Below are 14,663 nucleotides of genomic sequence, written 5' to 3'. Positions count from 1 at the left end.
GACGCATAGCACAGGGAGATCAGCTCGGTGCTTTGTGTCCACCTAGAGGGGTAGGATAGGGAGAGTGGGAGGGAGACACAAGAGGGAGGAGATATGGGGATATATGTATATGTATAGCTGATCCACTTTGTTATAAAGCAGAAACTAACACACCATTGTAAAGCAATTATACTCCAATAAAGATGTTAAAAAAAAATAAAGGCAGTCTTGTGAGTAGGCCATTAAAAAAAAAAAAAAGAATGAAGGTGAAATAAAGACATTCTCAGAAGAAAGAAAACTAAGCGAATTCATTGCCAGCAGGCTTATTTTAAATGAAGGGTTTTCTTTTTTTTTTTTTTTTTAAAGGATTTTCTTATTTATTTATTTATTTATTTTTGGCTGTGTTGGGTCTTCGGTTCGTGCGAGGGCTTTCTCCAGTTGCGGCAAGCGGGGGCCACTCTTCATCGCGGTGCGGGGACCGCTCTTCATCGCGGTGCGCGGGCCTTTCTCTATCGCGGCCCCTCCCGTCGCGGGGCACAGGCTCCAGACGCGCAGGCTCAGCAATTGTGGCTCACGGGCCGAGCTGCTCCGTGGCATGTGGGATCTTCCCAGACCAGGGCTCGAACCCGTGTCCCCTGCATTAGCAGGCAGACTCCCAACCACTGCGCCACCAGGGAAGCCCAAGGGTTTTCTTTTGGGAGGGGGGGCGTGTAAGAAGGAAAATAATACCAGAGGGAAACTTGGAACTTCAGGAATGAAGGAAAAGCAACAGAAACTGTAAATATCTGGTTATACATAGTAAGTACAATATATATAGTTAATACAGAATATAAATAGTAAATATATAATATATATTATAAATCTATCTAGTCATACAGAGTAAATATAATACTGTATTTTCCTCCTCTTACATTCTTTAAAATATGTACGATAACCACTTCGGAATGCTGTTTGGCAGTTCCTCAAAATTTTAAACATATGACCCAGCGATTCCACCCTAGGTATACATACACCCAAGAGAAATGAAAACATATGTCTACACGAAAACTTGTACATGAATGTTCACAGCAGCATTATTTATGATAGTTACAAAGTAGAAACAACACAAACTGAATAAAGATAAAAATACTATATCTAAAACATTTGTGGGATGCCTAGAATTCAGAGGGAACTCTATAGCATTAAATGGTCATATTAGGTAAAAAGGTCTCCTTTTCACTCAGTTCAAAATATTTTCTAATTTCTCTTGATACTTCCTCTTTGACTCATAGGTCTATATATGGATATTTTGGGGATTTGCAAAGTCTCCCACAAATATTTACCTCTATTTGGAATCCCCTCTATACCTCTCAATGAGTGGCCCCCAAGTTCTGGGGTTTTTTTTAACAGCTTTATTGAGATGTAATTCACGTACTTCTCCATTTCTCCATCAAGAAAAAGGATTGCTTAACTTTTTGCAAATACTGATGACATGTGTGAAAGGGTCTAGAATGATACTTAAGTGTTTATGTTCTAACTCAGGTTTCTTAGGTTCTATACTTGTCTATTTGGCATCCGTTAATTACAGGGCCAAACTAATGGCCAAAGTTGTTTACATCTCCTCCGTGATCCACAGCCCATACTCTGAACTACCTCCTTTATCTAACTCTCACACCAAGCCAATATTTCCCCTGACTTAAATCAGCCCAGGCCCAGGTGCCGGACAACTAGGGACAGCCCTTATACTCCAAAGCCCACCGGAATTATTCAATATAGCCAATCCTAAATTGTTTACCCTGTCGTGTCTTGCCTTTCCCAAGGAAATCCCAGTAAGGGCTGTGGCCTGCACTTTCCCGTTGCTCCTTTTGAAACCGAGCGGGGCCCTGTGGGGCTCCCAGGTACGGAGGCCTCCTTTTGTCCCCCATTTCTTGTAGGCAAGACCCCAGCCTCCATGACCTTCCCTGAGTTCCAAAGGGTGGATTCAAACAGTTGCTAATCAAGGGAGGAGCAGCCAAGGACCACCTGAGACAAGATTAAGGGGGGGCGAGCCCTGCACACACCCGAATCTTGTCAGGACCCCAGCTTTGAACCACTGTTATAAAACCCCTCATCAAATCCTCTGGGGTTGGGACACATAGCTTTTATGAGGCACAAACCCAGTGTGTCCCCCTTTGCCTGGCAAAGCAATAAGGCTATCCTTTTCTACTTCACTCAAAACTCTTGTACCCGGGATTGGATTTGGCACCGGCGTCCAGAGAGGCCGAGCTTTCAGTAGCAATTTCTGCCTCCTAACCAACACTGGAGCTCCCGCCCAGGGTCCTGCGTGGTGAGCTGCGTCTCCCGTTTCTAGAACTGAGAGTAACAAAGTTTTCTTTCAATGGCATTGACCTGTGTGGTCGCTCAGTCACCTTTGTAACTTAGCACCCAGGTACAAATCAGTTTCTAACTCAATAAAAGCTGGTTTATGATGGGGGAGAGAAGCAGTGATCATATCTTAGATTTATTTTCTTCCATTGCCAACAATCTCTCTTCCCCAAAGATATTAGCACTGTGCTGAACTCATTATCACAAAAGTGGAACTTAACTAGTGATAACTGAACTGAAAAGACAATTGTGTCTGATACTGCTTGATGTCAAGGCCCAAGGCTAGAACCACAGGTGCAAATGAGGGTGGCAGATTAGGTTCCAAAAAACCCAAGAAACTACGGTTTTGGAGATGATAACTAAATCAAAAGCCTACATTTCCCCTTTAGGTGGTTAATGTACCTTTTGAGGTATTCTGTATTTGTGAGCCATCCATTGAATTCTTCTGGGCAAAAGAGGTTCTCTCATTGGTTGAATTCATATCAGAATATGCCAAGAGAGGAAAAAACAAAAAACAAAAACAAAGACACAGAAGAACAAATTTAGTAAAACTGGTAGTGAGAGGAATACAAAGAGTATACGTGCAATTTCCTAGATATTTGTCATTGTTCTCAACAAAGGAACACGTAGAGGGAGACATTTCAGGCACAGCTCAACGACTCAGCCCTCCATCCTGGGAGCACGGGGGAGAGCAGTGGCTGATGTAGAAAATACGTGAGCTGGGGACTGAGGCAGACTGGGGCTCCAGTCCCAGCCCTGTCACTCAACAGCTGGTGATCTCGGGCAAGTCACCGAACCTCTCGATTGCATGGTTTCCTCGTGGAGTTTTTATGGGGATTAAGTCAGCTAATGCATGCAAAGTGCATGAGTCGCTGCTCGTGGTAAGTGCTCCGCTGACATTGCATGGTTGTTTATGCAATCACTCACCACACTTCCTTCAGGAAACATTTCATTGAGCAACTTCTAATGTGTCTGGCACTGGGCAGAACCTGAAACCTAATCTCTGCTTAGAGGAGCTCCCAGTCTAGCAGGCGAGATAATAGTAAACAGACAATTATGCTAAGGTGTGGAAAGTACCACATATTAGAGAGGTAACGTAACTTAGGATTAGGTTTGTATGTGAGTGACAGAGACTCAAAATTAATAGTGGCTCAAACTAGGTAGAAATTTCTCTCCCACATAATAGTCTGAAGGTAGGCAATTCAGGGTCCATATGTTATTTCTGCTGTGATAAGTCCTTAGGGACTCCGACTTCTTCCAGCTCAGTTCCAACTTTCCTAAGATAGGACCCTTGTTCTTAGGGTCCAAGATGGCAACTAGAGCTCCAGTTATCACATTCACATTCCAGGCAGCAGAATGGAGAAAAGGACAAAGAGACGAAGGAGTCACATGAGCTGTTTTTTGAAGGAGGGCTCCCAGAAACGGCCACAAGGCACATCTGCTTAAATCTCATTAACTGGATCTTAGTCACATGGCTACACATAGATGTAAGGGAGGTGAGGAAATGTAATCTTTATTTTATAGGTTCTCTTTTTTTTATAGAGGGAGGAAACAACAAATATCGGGGAACAGTTAATCGTCAGCAGTACCAGCAGAGTATTCTAGGAAGCCAGAGTGGCGAATGCTTGATTCTGTTTGGGGCAGAGCTGGAGGGCTTCCAAGGAGAGAAGACACTTTTGTTCTGTCTATAAGGATGAGTAGGAGTTTGGCAATGTTAAACAGATGGCCCACCAAGTGGCAGACAAGCAGTCCACCAGCCTCAACAATCATCACTTTGCTTTTATATAAATATGATATTTGAATGGGAAGAAGAAAGCTGAAAGGACTTCCCATCCACCATGCAGCTGGTTGTCCAACAGCTACTGATTTGTATAGTGTTGAAGTGGTTACTGGATTTGTTAGAGAAAAGACACTCCCGGGGCACAGTGAAGCAGCATGCTCATTCTTAACAGGCCTCAGAGAGATCTGTCATGGAGCAGAGAATAGACACAAGGAGATGGGCTTGGTTGAAGTTATTAGACCCTCGTATTTGTTGGAGAGGCAGCATGATGATGCAGAAAGAGCTCAGAATGACAGCATCCTGACGTCATCTGAAGTCAGCCGTGTGGCCTGGGGCAAGTTTTCACCAGTTTGAGTCTATTTCTCCCTTTGTCAAATAAAGATAATAATTACCTACCGTGCAGGGATGTTGTAAGGACTAGGAGGATATATGCAAAGAAAATCTGCACACGGTGGACTCTCCAAAGTCCTTTCCCACCCACTCTCTTGTGTTGTGACCAGCAACCGCCCTCTGAAATGTATGAGGCAAGGTGACTATTGCTGGGCTGGGGGGTAAACTAAGACTCCTCTGGGACCCCCTTCCTACCATGGCACAGAGGAGATGGAACCATTCCACCCCGTGTCGCCCTGCCGCTCAGATTCTGCACACTGAGGGCTTAGCTGTGATGGGACAGAGCAGCAGGGAGGCCTGCTTTTGAGCCAACGTGAGATTCAATCTGGGGATGCCCTGGAATGTCTGCGAGGGAAGTGGGCTTTGCAGATCTGGTATTAGCAGGTATGGGAATGAGCTTCAGGAATTTGGATCATTATTGTTAAATGACCCTTATGTACCCATGCTCTGGAACTTGGGAAAATTCTGGTTAAAATGAGCAAACATTCTGACAGGACATGGCTAGACAACAATTTATGGGACATCTCCTAAACCTAGATTGAATCTATAAGAATTAATACCAGTCATGATGCCCATTTTGCAAATCAGAACAGAGAGGTTCAGATTTGCTCAAAGCTATGTAACTGATAGGTGGGAAAATTTAGCTCTTCTGGAACCAAGCCTAGTATGTCTCTCTGCCTTTGCCTGTGTCTCCATGGTGGTCACTCACTCGTAGTCCCCATATTTTGTCACAAATACATGAAACTTGGGTAGAAATTGTTTTTTCTCTAACCCTGGCCTCTCCTCTGGTCTAGCCTTGCATGTTTAACTACCTACTTGACATCTCCATTTGCACTTCTCACAGGCATATTAAAGTTAACAAGTTCAAAACTGAACTTGATAGTTTTCCCCCACCCCTGACCCTTCACTTTCCATCTCACAAACCCCGCACACCTTCAGCTGCTTAAGCCACACACTGGGACGCATCCTTGACTCCTCCCATTTTTCCCCCTCCTCCACACTCCCAAAGCCAATCCATTAGCAAGTGCTGAAATACCCATCTCCAAAACACCTTCCAGATCTCTCTGCTTCTTGCCTCCTGCTGTCACTGCCTCTTCCTTAGACAACTGCAAAAGCCTCCTAACTGGTCTTCTGTCCCCCTCTCAATTATATTCTCCATATTCAGAAGACAATGTGATCTTTTAAAAAATAGAAATCAGATCATGTCATCCCCTTATTTCAATGGATTCCCACAGCACTGAAATTATATCCATACTTCTTACTATGACCCGCCCAACTCTGCAAGATCCAGCGCCTGCTACTTCTCCAGCCTCGACTCCTGCCCCTCTTCCACACACACACACACACACTGGGCTACAGCGTCACTGGCCTTCTCTCTGTTCCCTGAATATCTCAACTCCCTTTTATTTTTTTTGCCTCAGGGCCTTTGCACATGCTGTTCCCTTTTCCTGGAAGGTTCTTTCATTCACTCTTCTAATGGCTGACTCCTTCTCATCCTTTGGTTCTCAGCTCAAATGGCACTTTCTGGGGGTGTCATTGGTCACATGTTCCCCACGTTCATGAGACCCAGGCCCCAAAGTGAAAGACTTAAGCTGCTCTCCCAGCTTCTTTTGTGGCTGGGTGCAGACATTTTACCTAGGCTCTAGCCCTCAGAGGCAACGCACCTGCCTGAGACTTCAAGTTGGAAATGAGCAATGTGGGGAAGTGGGGAACCAACGAGACTCTAGCTTTTGGAGAGACTGTTGACAGGGGCAACTGGCTTTTCAAGGAAAGCAGAGTGGAGTTTTGAGCATCAGTCCCCACTACCATCGGTCGGCGCACATTAGCGTACCTTTGCAGGGGTGTATGGTTTGGGCATCGTTCTTGGTGGCATGGCATTTGAAACCAAAGCACTGGCCCACCCTGGGGAGCCGTGCACCACTAATACCCTTTAATACATTCTTCCTGTTTAAAGTAGCTGGAGTAGATTCCGTTGTTTGCAAATAAGAACTCTGATGATGATTCCTCCTTACAAAGGTCTTATTTGACAATTCTCTCATTTTATTAAATGAACGAATGACCCGGTCTCTAATAGGTAGGAGCCCTTATTTATAGCTGAGCCTCATGGCAGAAGTCAGATATACCGTTAGATGCTTTTTCATTCCCACTGTGCAAATTCTCAACACGAAGTGGGAGAAGGGCAAACCACAGGTCAGAGACTTAAAGTGACTGTCATTCATTCCCCTGAAGTGTGGACTCCCAGACAGATTGCTGCCATTGAAAAGCACATTTTGAACACAGCCAACTATTTCCTTGAACAGATGGGAAAGCATGTTTGCTAAAAAGAAGAGAGAGGATCTGCCGGCATGAGGAATTTGATGACTCCCTCCGTCCTGGTTTGCCCAGTAAAACTTCAGCTGCTTTTAAGGCTGGAAAGCTTTTGATTATTTCTATTTCTGGGAAAGAAAACTGACTCTCTTAGCTGGGTTTCTGAAATAACTATCAGAAGGTTTTACGTATTCCAGTACAAGAAAATACATGTGCTTGACACGGTTGTGACAGGCAGTGCAAAAACACTGAATAATATTTTGATCTCGGTCTGGGAGTGACAGCTGTCCCTCCACAGTGCCTGTTTCGTCTATACTTTTGGAGGCTGACATTTATAGAGCACCATTATACACTAAGCACAGGGTGAAGAGTTTACATAGATGACCTCCTTTGTGAAGTCAAGAGATATTTGTTGAGTGTCTTCTTTGTACATGGTCTATTCTAGGAGCTTGAGATAGAACAGGGATAAAGGAAAAGAGGTCTTGCTCTCATGGAGTTTACATTCAAATAGGGGGAGACAGATACTAAACAACATATAAATCCTGCAGGAAGAATAGCAGAGCGTGATAAGCACCGTCCGAGGAATCATAATAGGCAACGTGATGACAGAGAGTGGCCGGGGGGCCAGGGACGCCACTAAGGCAATGACAGAAAACTGGAATCTGAAGGACAAGAAGGAGCCAGCCCTTCCCTCAGGAGCCCCGAGGAAAGCACGTTCCAGGCAAAGGCGACAGCTAGTGACGCAACTGGGCACAGGCCTGGAGCGCCCCAGAGGCAGAAGGAAGTGCAGTGAGGGAATGGAAGTGAGGAGGCTGGAGAGAGAGAGATGGTGGCTGGATTCTGCAGGGTGGTTCAGGTCAGGCTAAGGGGTCTGGAGTTCACTTGAAGGCCACGGGAGAAGCTGCTGAGGTTTAAGCAGGGAACGACCTCGTCTGGTGTCTGTCCGTCAAAGGTCACTCTGGTCGCTGTGTGGCGACTGGGCTGGGGCTAAGAGTGAAGGAAAGGAGCCCAGGAAGAGGCTACTGCCACGAGCCAGGAGAGGAGTGACGCCGGGGCTGGGAATCAGTGCTCTCCCCTCCCCTTGCTAAGTTGAGAGCCTCCCAGGGAGGCCAACAGGGCAGTTGGATAGACCTGCCTAAGTCCCGAGCGAGGCCAGGGTGTGCAGGGAGATTTGGGTGTTACTGGCATATGCGTGGTATTTAAAGCCACCAGACCAGATGAGACCAGCTGGGAAGAATATATAGATAGAAAGGGAAGGAGCCAGGCTAGACCTGACTGATGAGACAGGGAGCCAGCCAGGAAGGAAGACCCTTGAAAAAGTCTGGCAACGTAGAAGCTAAGAGAAAAAGGCATTTCAAGAAGATGGGAGGGACTTCCCTGGTGGCGCAGTGGTTAAGAATCCGTCTGCCAATGCAGGGGACACGGGTTCGAGCCCTGGTCTGGGAAGATCCCACATGCCGCGGAGCAACTAAGCCCGTGCGCCACAGCTACTGAACCCATGTGCCACAACTACTGAAGCCCCTGTGCCTAGAGCCCGTGCTCCACAAGAGAAGCCCCTGCAATGAGAAGCCCGCGCACTGCAACGAAGAGTAGCCGTCACTCGCCGCAACTAGAGAAAGCCCGCGTGCAGCAACAAAGACCCAACGCAGCCCCCCCCAAAAAAATGAAGATGGGAGCAGCCCACCACATGACACAGACCAGAAGAGTGTACAGATTAGGGGCCAGGCGAGGTTGGCCAGAGCAGGTGCAGAGGCACACGGAGGGCAGGAACCCACTGGAGTGGCTGAGGAAAAGAGATGCCGGTGCAGACGAGTCTTTCAAGAAATTCTGTGGGAAAGGCAGCAAGAAATGGGGGTGCAGAGACAAAGGGGATTTTCTTTGCAAAGGCAAGAGATGCTAGAGCAGGACTGTTCAACGGTGGGAGTGATCCAACAGAGCGGGGGAAAACGATGATGCAAGAAAGAGGGCGCCAAGTGCAGGAGTGGAAGCCGAGGGGGCGAGGTCCGAGCACAAGTGGGGGGCAGGGCCCTTCCTCCACAGGCTCCGGGTTGGCAGGTGGCGAAGGTACAGATGGGGGCAGGCTGTTTCGTGGTTGGCAGGCAAGGGCCTTACTGCTGACTGCTTCTAATTTCTCAATTAAAACATTCCCTGGGAGATGCTGGGGTGGAGGGCGCATGGGAAAGGACGACTGCAGCCGGAGAATTCTGCAAAGGGAACAGAGTGAAATAAGGCTTTGGAGGAGTGGGAGCCTGGACGGGCTGGGGAAGCGCGGTAGCGCAGGCGGGCAGGGCTGAGTGCCCAGCTGAGACGTGTGGCCGTGGATCTACAGGGAGCCCAGCCGCACAGTCGGTGTGCTGCAACCTTCGTGGTGCCAGGAAGAAAGCACTGCTGTTACTGTGCTCATTTCACACCTGCAGAAACCAAGTCCTAGGAGAGTTAAGTAACTTGTCTAAGTCTGCACAGCTAGAATCTGAACCCGTGAGACCAGGCTCCTAGGCAGAGATCGTCAACCCCTGTGGGGACACGAAGACTTTCCAAGGAATAGTGGGACTGCCGGTTCTAAGAACACCCATTTCCAGATCCTCAAGTTTCCTTAGTTACTGTTTTCTGTGAGTGATCGTCCTGAGAATGTGCAGGTGTTGGCAGTATCCCTTAATCCCACTTTACAGAAGAAAGGCACACCTCCACCCATCCCAAACATCCTTGTGGTGAAGGTTCCAGGGTGGAAACACTCCCAGCTTTGCACCAAACAATGGGGGAAGGCTGTTCCAACAGCAGATCAAGTCTCATAAGCTACTTGTTAAGAATGAAGCACGAGAAATGGGACGTCAGTCCAGAGCTCAAAGAGTAGCTGGGGAGAGCGCCGTGATCAGAGTCATGACCGAATAACTACATAAGTGCTCTGAAGGAGAGGGATGTGAGCACAGACGACAAGGATCCAAATCCAGACCAGCGTCAAGACAGCCGACCCTGAGGACGAGGGCCTCAGCTGAGATGGAAGGATAAGTATGTGTCCCCTAAAACAGGGGCGACAAACTTCTGCAAAGCGCCAGAGAGTAAATGTTTCCGGCTTTGCAAGCCATTGATTCTCTATAGCAACCACTCAACTCTGCCGCAGAGTCCAAGGCGATAATCAACCAGCAGCTGTGACTGTGTGCCAGTAAGGTGTTATTTACGACAACAGGCAGTGGAAGACCCCATTCTTAGTTTGCCTGGACATTTATCAGAAAAAAATAGGCCTTGGTTGGTAGCGTTGGATGATTTCGAGCTACCAGTGGGAGGAGATGCTGACAATGATGAGGGCAGCGGTGGAGGGATCTTTCCTGGGACAAAAGGAACGGCGGGTCCAGAGGCCAGGTATAGGTAGGGGGTGTGGTGTCTACAAGGAAAAAGGTCCCTGCAGCAGGAGCCCCAGAGTCCGGGAGGGTGGCAACAGGGCTGGCCAGACATGGCAGGGCCCCGCAGGGCCGTCTACCCCAAGGCAGGAGGAAGCTTTCCGAGGCTTGGAAGGCGTTTTTCATTTGGGCTGAGAGGACGGTGTTTAGGGCTGGGGGAGTAGGGCAGGGCCAGGTGGTGACAGGATGATGTAATCAGATTTGTGTTTTGAAAACACTGCGGGGTATGAAAGCCTGAGAGAGACAGGAGCCTACTGCACTAGTGAAGGGAGCTCAGCCTGGGGTGTTGGGAGTGGAAGGGAGAGGAGTGGTGGTGCTGGGCGCTACGCAGCAGGGAAGAAGAACTGGGCAGAGAGGAACAAGGAGGTGTCGGGAGGAGGGCCAGGCTCAGGCTGGAGATGAGGGTCACTGGGGAGGAGAAGATACAGAAGCACCTGTGCTGCGGCCTACACTTGAAGATTGCTTCCTTTCCTCTCTCCCCCCAGTCCTTGCATTTCTGGCTGCCCTTTAGTGCCCCACTCATCCATGTATATCTGGAGGAGTAGCAGGGCCCCTCCCCAAGATGATGGGGCAGGGAGTGCAGAGATGCGGAACCAACCGGAAGTCACTGAAGCTTAGGGGTCTCCAAGGGGTCTGGGCTGTGCCTCACACTCACCTGAGGGCAGCAGACCTTCCTGCTCTGGGGGGACTTCCAGCCAGAGTATCTCCTAGAAGTGAGGAAAGAAAAATCTCTTTCTAGGGAAGAGAAGAAAAGTAGTTCTTCAGTTCCTTCTTGTCTCGGGGGTGACAGTGCAGAGCAGGAGCTTTGAGACAGCCCCCCTCCCTGGAGGCAACAGCAACAGCAAGAGGACTGGCCTCAGACAAAGCAGAGCCTCTCGGTCATTCCACCTGCTGAGTGACCTCGGGCAAATTACCTAACATCTCTGATCCTGTTAAAGGGTGTGAATACTAACTACCTTGAAGGGCTGATGAGCCAATTAAAGAAAATGATGTATGCAGAGAGTACACAGGGCAAGCACTCAACCCATAAGAAAAAACAAAAAAAGCACTGGCTTCAAAAGAAAAACAAAAACTCAGAACTTTGCACAACTGAAATGAATAAATATTGGACTAAACACTTAAAAGAGTAACAATTTATCAACCTCTTAAGATGTTAAATTTAATATTCATTGAAATGTCATTAAATTTGAAGACAATTTCCAGGTTAGATTTTTTTTTTCACTTTGAAATTCCTGTGTGTCCATGACGACTGCTGGGAAAGCAAAACTTTTGAGTCGGTAGCTGCAAATGCTTAGAAAAATAAGTGGTGGCTATTATAATTTCCAGCTGATAACTGCAGCCATACTCTTCCCTAAGGGCTGCCAGGTATGCTCTTCCCTTGTGCCCTGGACCAGGACTTCTCAAACTGGAATGTGCTTACAGATCCCTGGGAGACCCCTGCAAACTGCAGGCTCTGCTTTAGTTGATCTAGAGAGACGCCGATGCCGCTGGTCCTTGGACCACACTTAGAGCAGCGAGTCTTTGCCACACCACAGGAGCCACGTGGGGCAGAGAGGTGAAGGCCCAGCAGCCTGCCTCCTGAGCCAGGAAACCAACCCCAGGGAGGAGGCCTCACGGGAGAGGGGGCTGCTGAACTACCCTGCCCTCCTCCCCTACCCATTCTATTTCCGCTCTTTTCAGCTGGCATCTAAGAGCGAACAAGGGTGGCTCTCCTACCCCTAACCCTGTTAATTCCTCCAGCACACCTTTCTCTACTCTGTTTTCACCTCTGTATCACTTTCCCTGAAATCTGGGCCCTGCCTTTTACCACCTGATGTTAATAGCTGTTTCAAAGTTCACTAACAGGGTTCTTTTTGGAGGGGGATGATGAGAATGTATTGGAATTGGTGGTGATGTGAATACACTAAAAATCACTGAATTACACATTTCAAAAGGGTTAATTTTATGTTATGTAAATTAGGTTTCAATAAAGCCGATATATAAAGATCACCAACAACCTAACTGTATGATTCCATGGCTTCCTCCTAGGCCTGGTTCTGTGGTACTCTCTGTAGTAGTTGGCACCACTGACCATCCCTCAGTACAGCCCACCTTGGCTGCCACAGCCCTATTCTTTCTGGGCTCCTCCTGCCTCTGATTTCTCTTTCTGCCGCCTCCTGCGTGTAGGAGGTCCCCAAGGCTCTGACCTCAGCCTCCTTGTCTTCTCCCTTCTTTGATATTCCCGTTTAGAGGTAATTTCTACAAACACATCTATTTGAATAAATCCTCAGTCGGGAGTCCCAGCCCTGATCTCTCCCCTAGCCGTATCACCAACAATGTCTTAGACGTCTCCACCTGATGTTCCATCCTTCCCTCAAACTCATCATCTAAAATTGAACGTATAGCCTTTCTCCACAGACCTGATCCTCCTCTTGATCTCTTACTTCTAAATGGAACATCTACAAATGCTGGCTGCTAGATGCTTAGAGCTGCTTAGAATCTGGAACCTGCCCCAGCTCCAGTCTCCTCCTGGCCTGTCCTACTGTGCTTGAAAGCTCTTGAATTTCCATGAGTTTCCATCTTTCTTATGGCTTCACGTCCATCTTCACAACTGTGCAGAAAAGCGTTAACACAGCAGTCTTGACTACTGTCCTTGAAAAGTCCTGATTGCAAGGTTGGCCCTTGATTGGCATCTGGGGATGTAGCTTTCGGGAGGGCTCCCACCACTGATAAGAGTGGTTCACTGTGCCTAAACTGTCTGTGCAAACAATGTGGTTTACGCTGAATACCCACTTTCCTTCTGGGAGTTTGGAATCTGGGTATGTGATCACACAGGGGAGCGCCTATGTGATCAGCCCCCAATAAAACCCTGGGCATTGGGGTCCCTAACGAGCTCCTCTGACAGGCAACATTTCACACGAGTTGTCACAACTCGCTGGGGGAATTAAAGCGGGTGCTGTGTGACTCTGCGGGAAAGGACTCTTGCAAGCTTGTGCCTGGTTTTACTGGACTTTGCTCCACGTGTCTTTTCCCTTTGCAGATTGTACTTTGTGCCCTTTCGCTGCCATAGATCACAGCGGCGGGTACGACTACACACTGAGTCCCGCGTGTGTCCTAGGGAATTACCGAAAGTTAACATGGCCTTGGGGACAATTCCCCCACCCTAGTTTAACCTAGCCACAATCCTAACTGCAGTTTTCCAGCCTTCAGAGAGAGGGTCTTTAGGGGACACCTCACCCAACTTCCCACCCAACACGGAACCTTTTAGGCAGCATGCGGCAGCTCTGCCAGGGCCCCCCAGGGATAGGAAGCTCACCACGGTGAGACAGCACTGCCTCTTGGGAGGTCCCTCCTTCCTGCCGAGCACCCTTGCTTTCCCCGAGGGCGTTAGACTGAGGGAGGGGAATGGTTTAACTGGTCAGAGAGGCCAGACTGACTGAAGCAGGAGACTGATTAGCCTATCTGGACAAAATCCTGGCTCCCCAACTGTGCTGGAAAACCCTGGGCACACAAACCTCTCTGCACCTCAGTTCTCGCTGTAAGATGGAGGTGACAGGATTTCTCATAAAGCTGCGGTGGGGAATGACACAAGTCAAACAGTGGCTGGTGCAGAGCACGATGTGTGCATTAGCATTATTTTTATTCAGATTACTGCTAGGTGCTCAGGTACATGCTCTTTGACAGTATGAACTGTTTTCACCATATTTAAGAAAAAAAAAAAACTCTCCTCACTCCTATCCCCTCCACAGGGTCCTAGATGTTGCTACGGGGGTTTGATTAGCCAGATGTTGTCTGCCCCCTGGGTCCTACTGACCATTAAAGACGAGGCTTTGCTGCATCCCTGGGGTGCCCCATAAAAAGGGGCAGACAGGGGGCTTCCCTGGTGGCGCAGTGGTTGGGAATCTGCCTGGCGGTGCAGGGGACGCGGGTTCGAGCCCTGGTCTGGGAAGATCCCACATGCCGCGGAGCGACTGGGCCCGTGAGCCACAACTACTGAGCCTGCGCGTCTGGAGCCTGTGCTCCGCAACAAGAGAGGCCGCGACAGTGAGAGGCCCGCGCAACTCGATGAAGAGTGGTCCCCGCTTGCCGCAACTAGAGAAAGCCCTCGCACAGAAACGAAGACCCAACACAGCAATCAATCAATCAATCAATCAATCAATAAGAACGTGAATTTCTAAAAAAATAAAAAAGGGGCAGACAGCCCCCAGCTGGAGGATGTAAATTTATCCTAACCCAAGGAGGCGTCGCCCTGGCTTCACAGTCCTGAGCTGAATCCTGGTTTAGCCACCCACGGGCTGGTTGCCCATCAGAGTCCTTTCACTGTTGCCACGGGGACTGCCTCACTGTCGCCACGAGGACTGCCTCTCTGTCCCCTCAGTGCCTGTGGGTCTTCTCACTTGCCGTCCCCTCTGCCTGGAACACAGTGGTCCTCCGCTTCTCCTGCCACTTACTGACCTTCTCAGGGCTGGACGGGGTCCCCCGCCTCCTGC

The 14,663-nt window shown here is 48.6% G+C and overlaps 1 protein-coding gene across 1 annotated transcript in view; it reads right to left on the bottom strand.

The window, feature by feature from the left end:
* FAM227A (family with sequence similarity 227 member A) overlaps positions 1–14,663 on the bottom strand; it is an 88,969-nt gene that overhangs the window by 30,800 nt on the left and 43,506 nt on the right. Inside the window, 2 exon segments of the mRNA XM_057556551.1 lie at positions 2,725–2,767; positions 13,490–13,565. Coding sequence (XP_057412534.1) covers positions 2,725–2,767; positions 13,490–13,565 — 119 coding nt within the window.

The sequence above is a fragment of the Balaenoptera acutorostrata genome, chromosome 11, assembly GCF_949987535.1.
Source record: "Balaenoptera acutorostrata chromosome 11, mBalAcu1.1, whole genome shotgun sequence".
Taxonomy (NCBI): domain Eukaryota; kingdom Metazoa; phylum Chordata; class Mammalia; order Artiodactyla; family Balaenopteridae; genus Balaenoptera; species Balaenoptera acutorostrata.
This window is presented reverse-complemented; position numbering and strand designations above follow the sequence as displayed.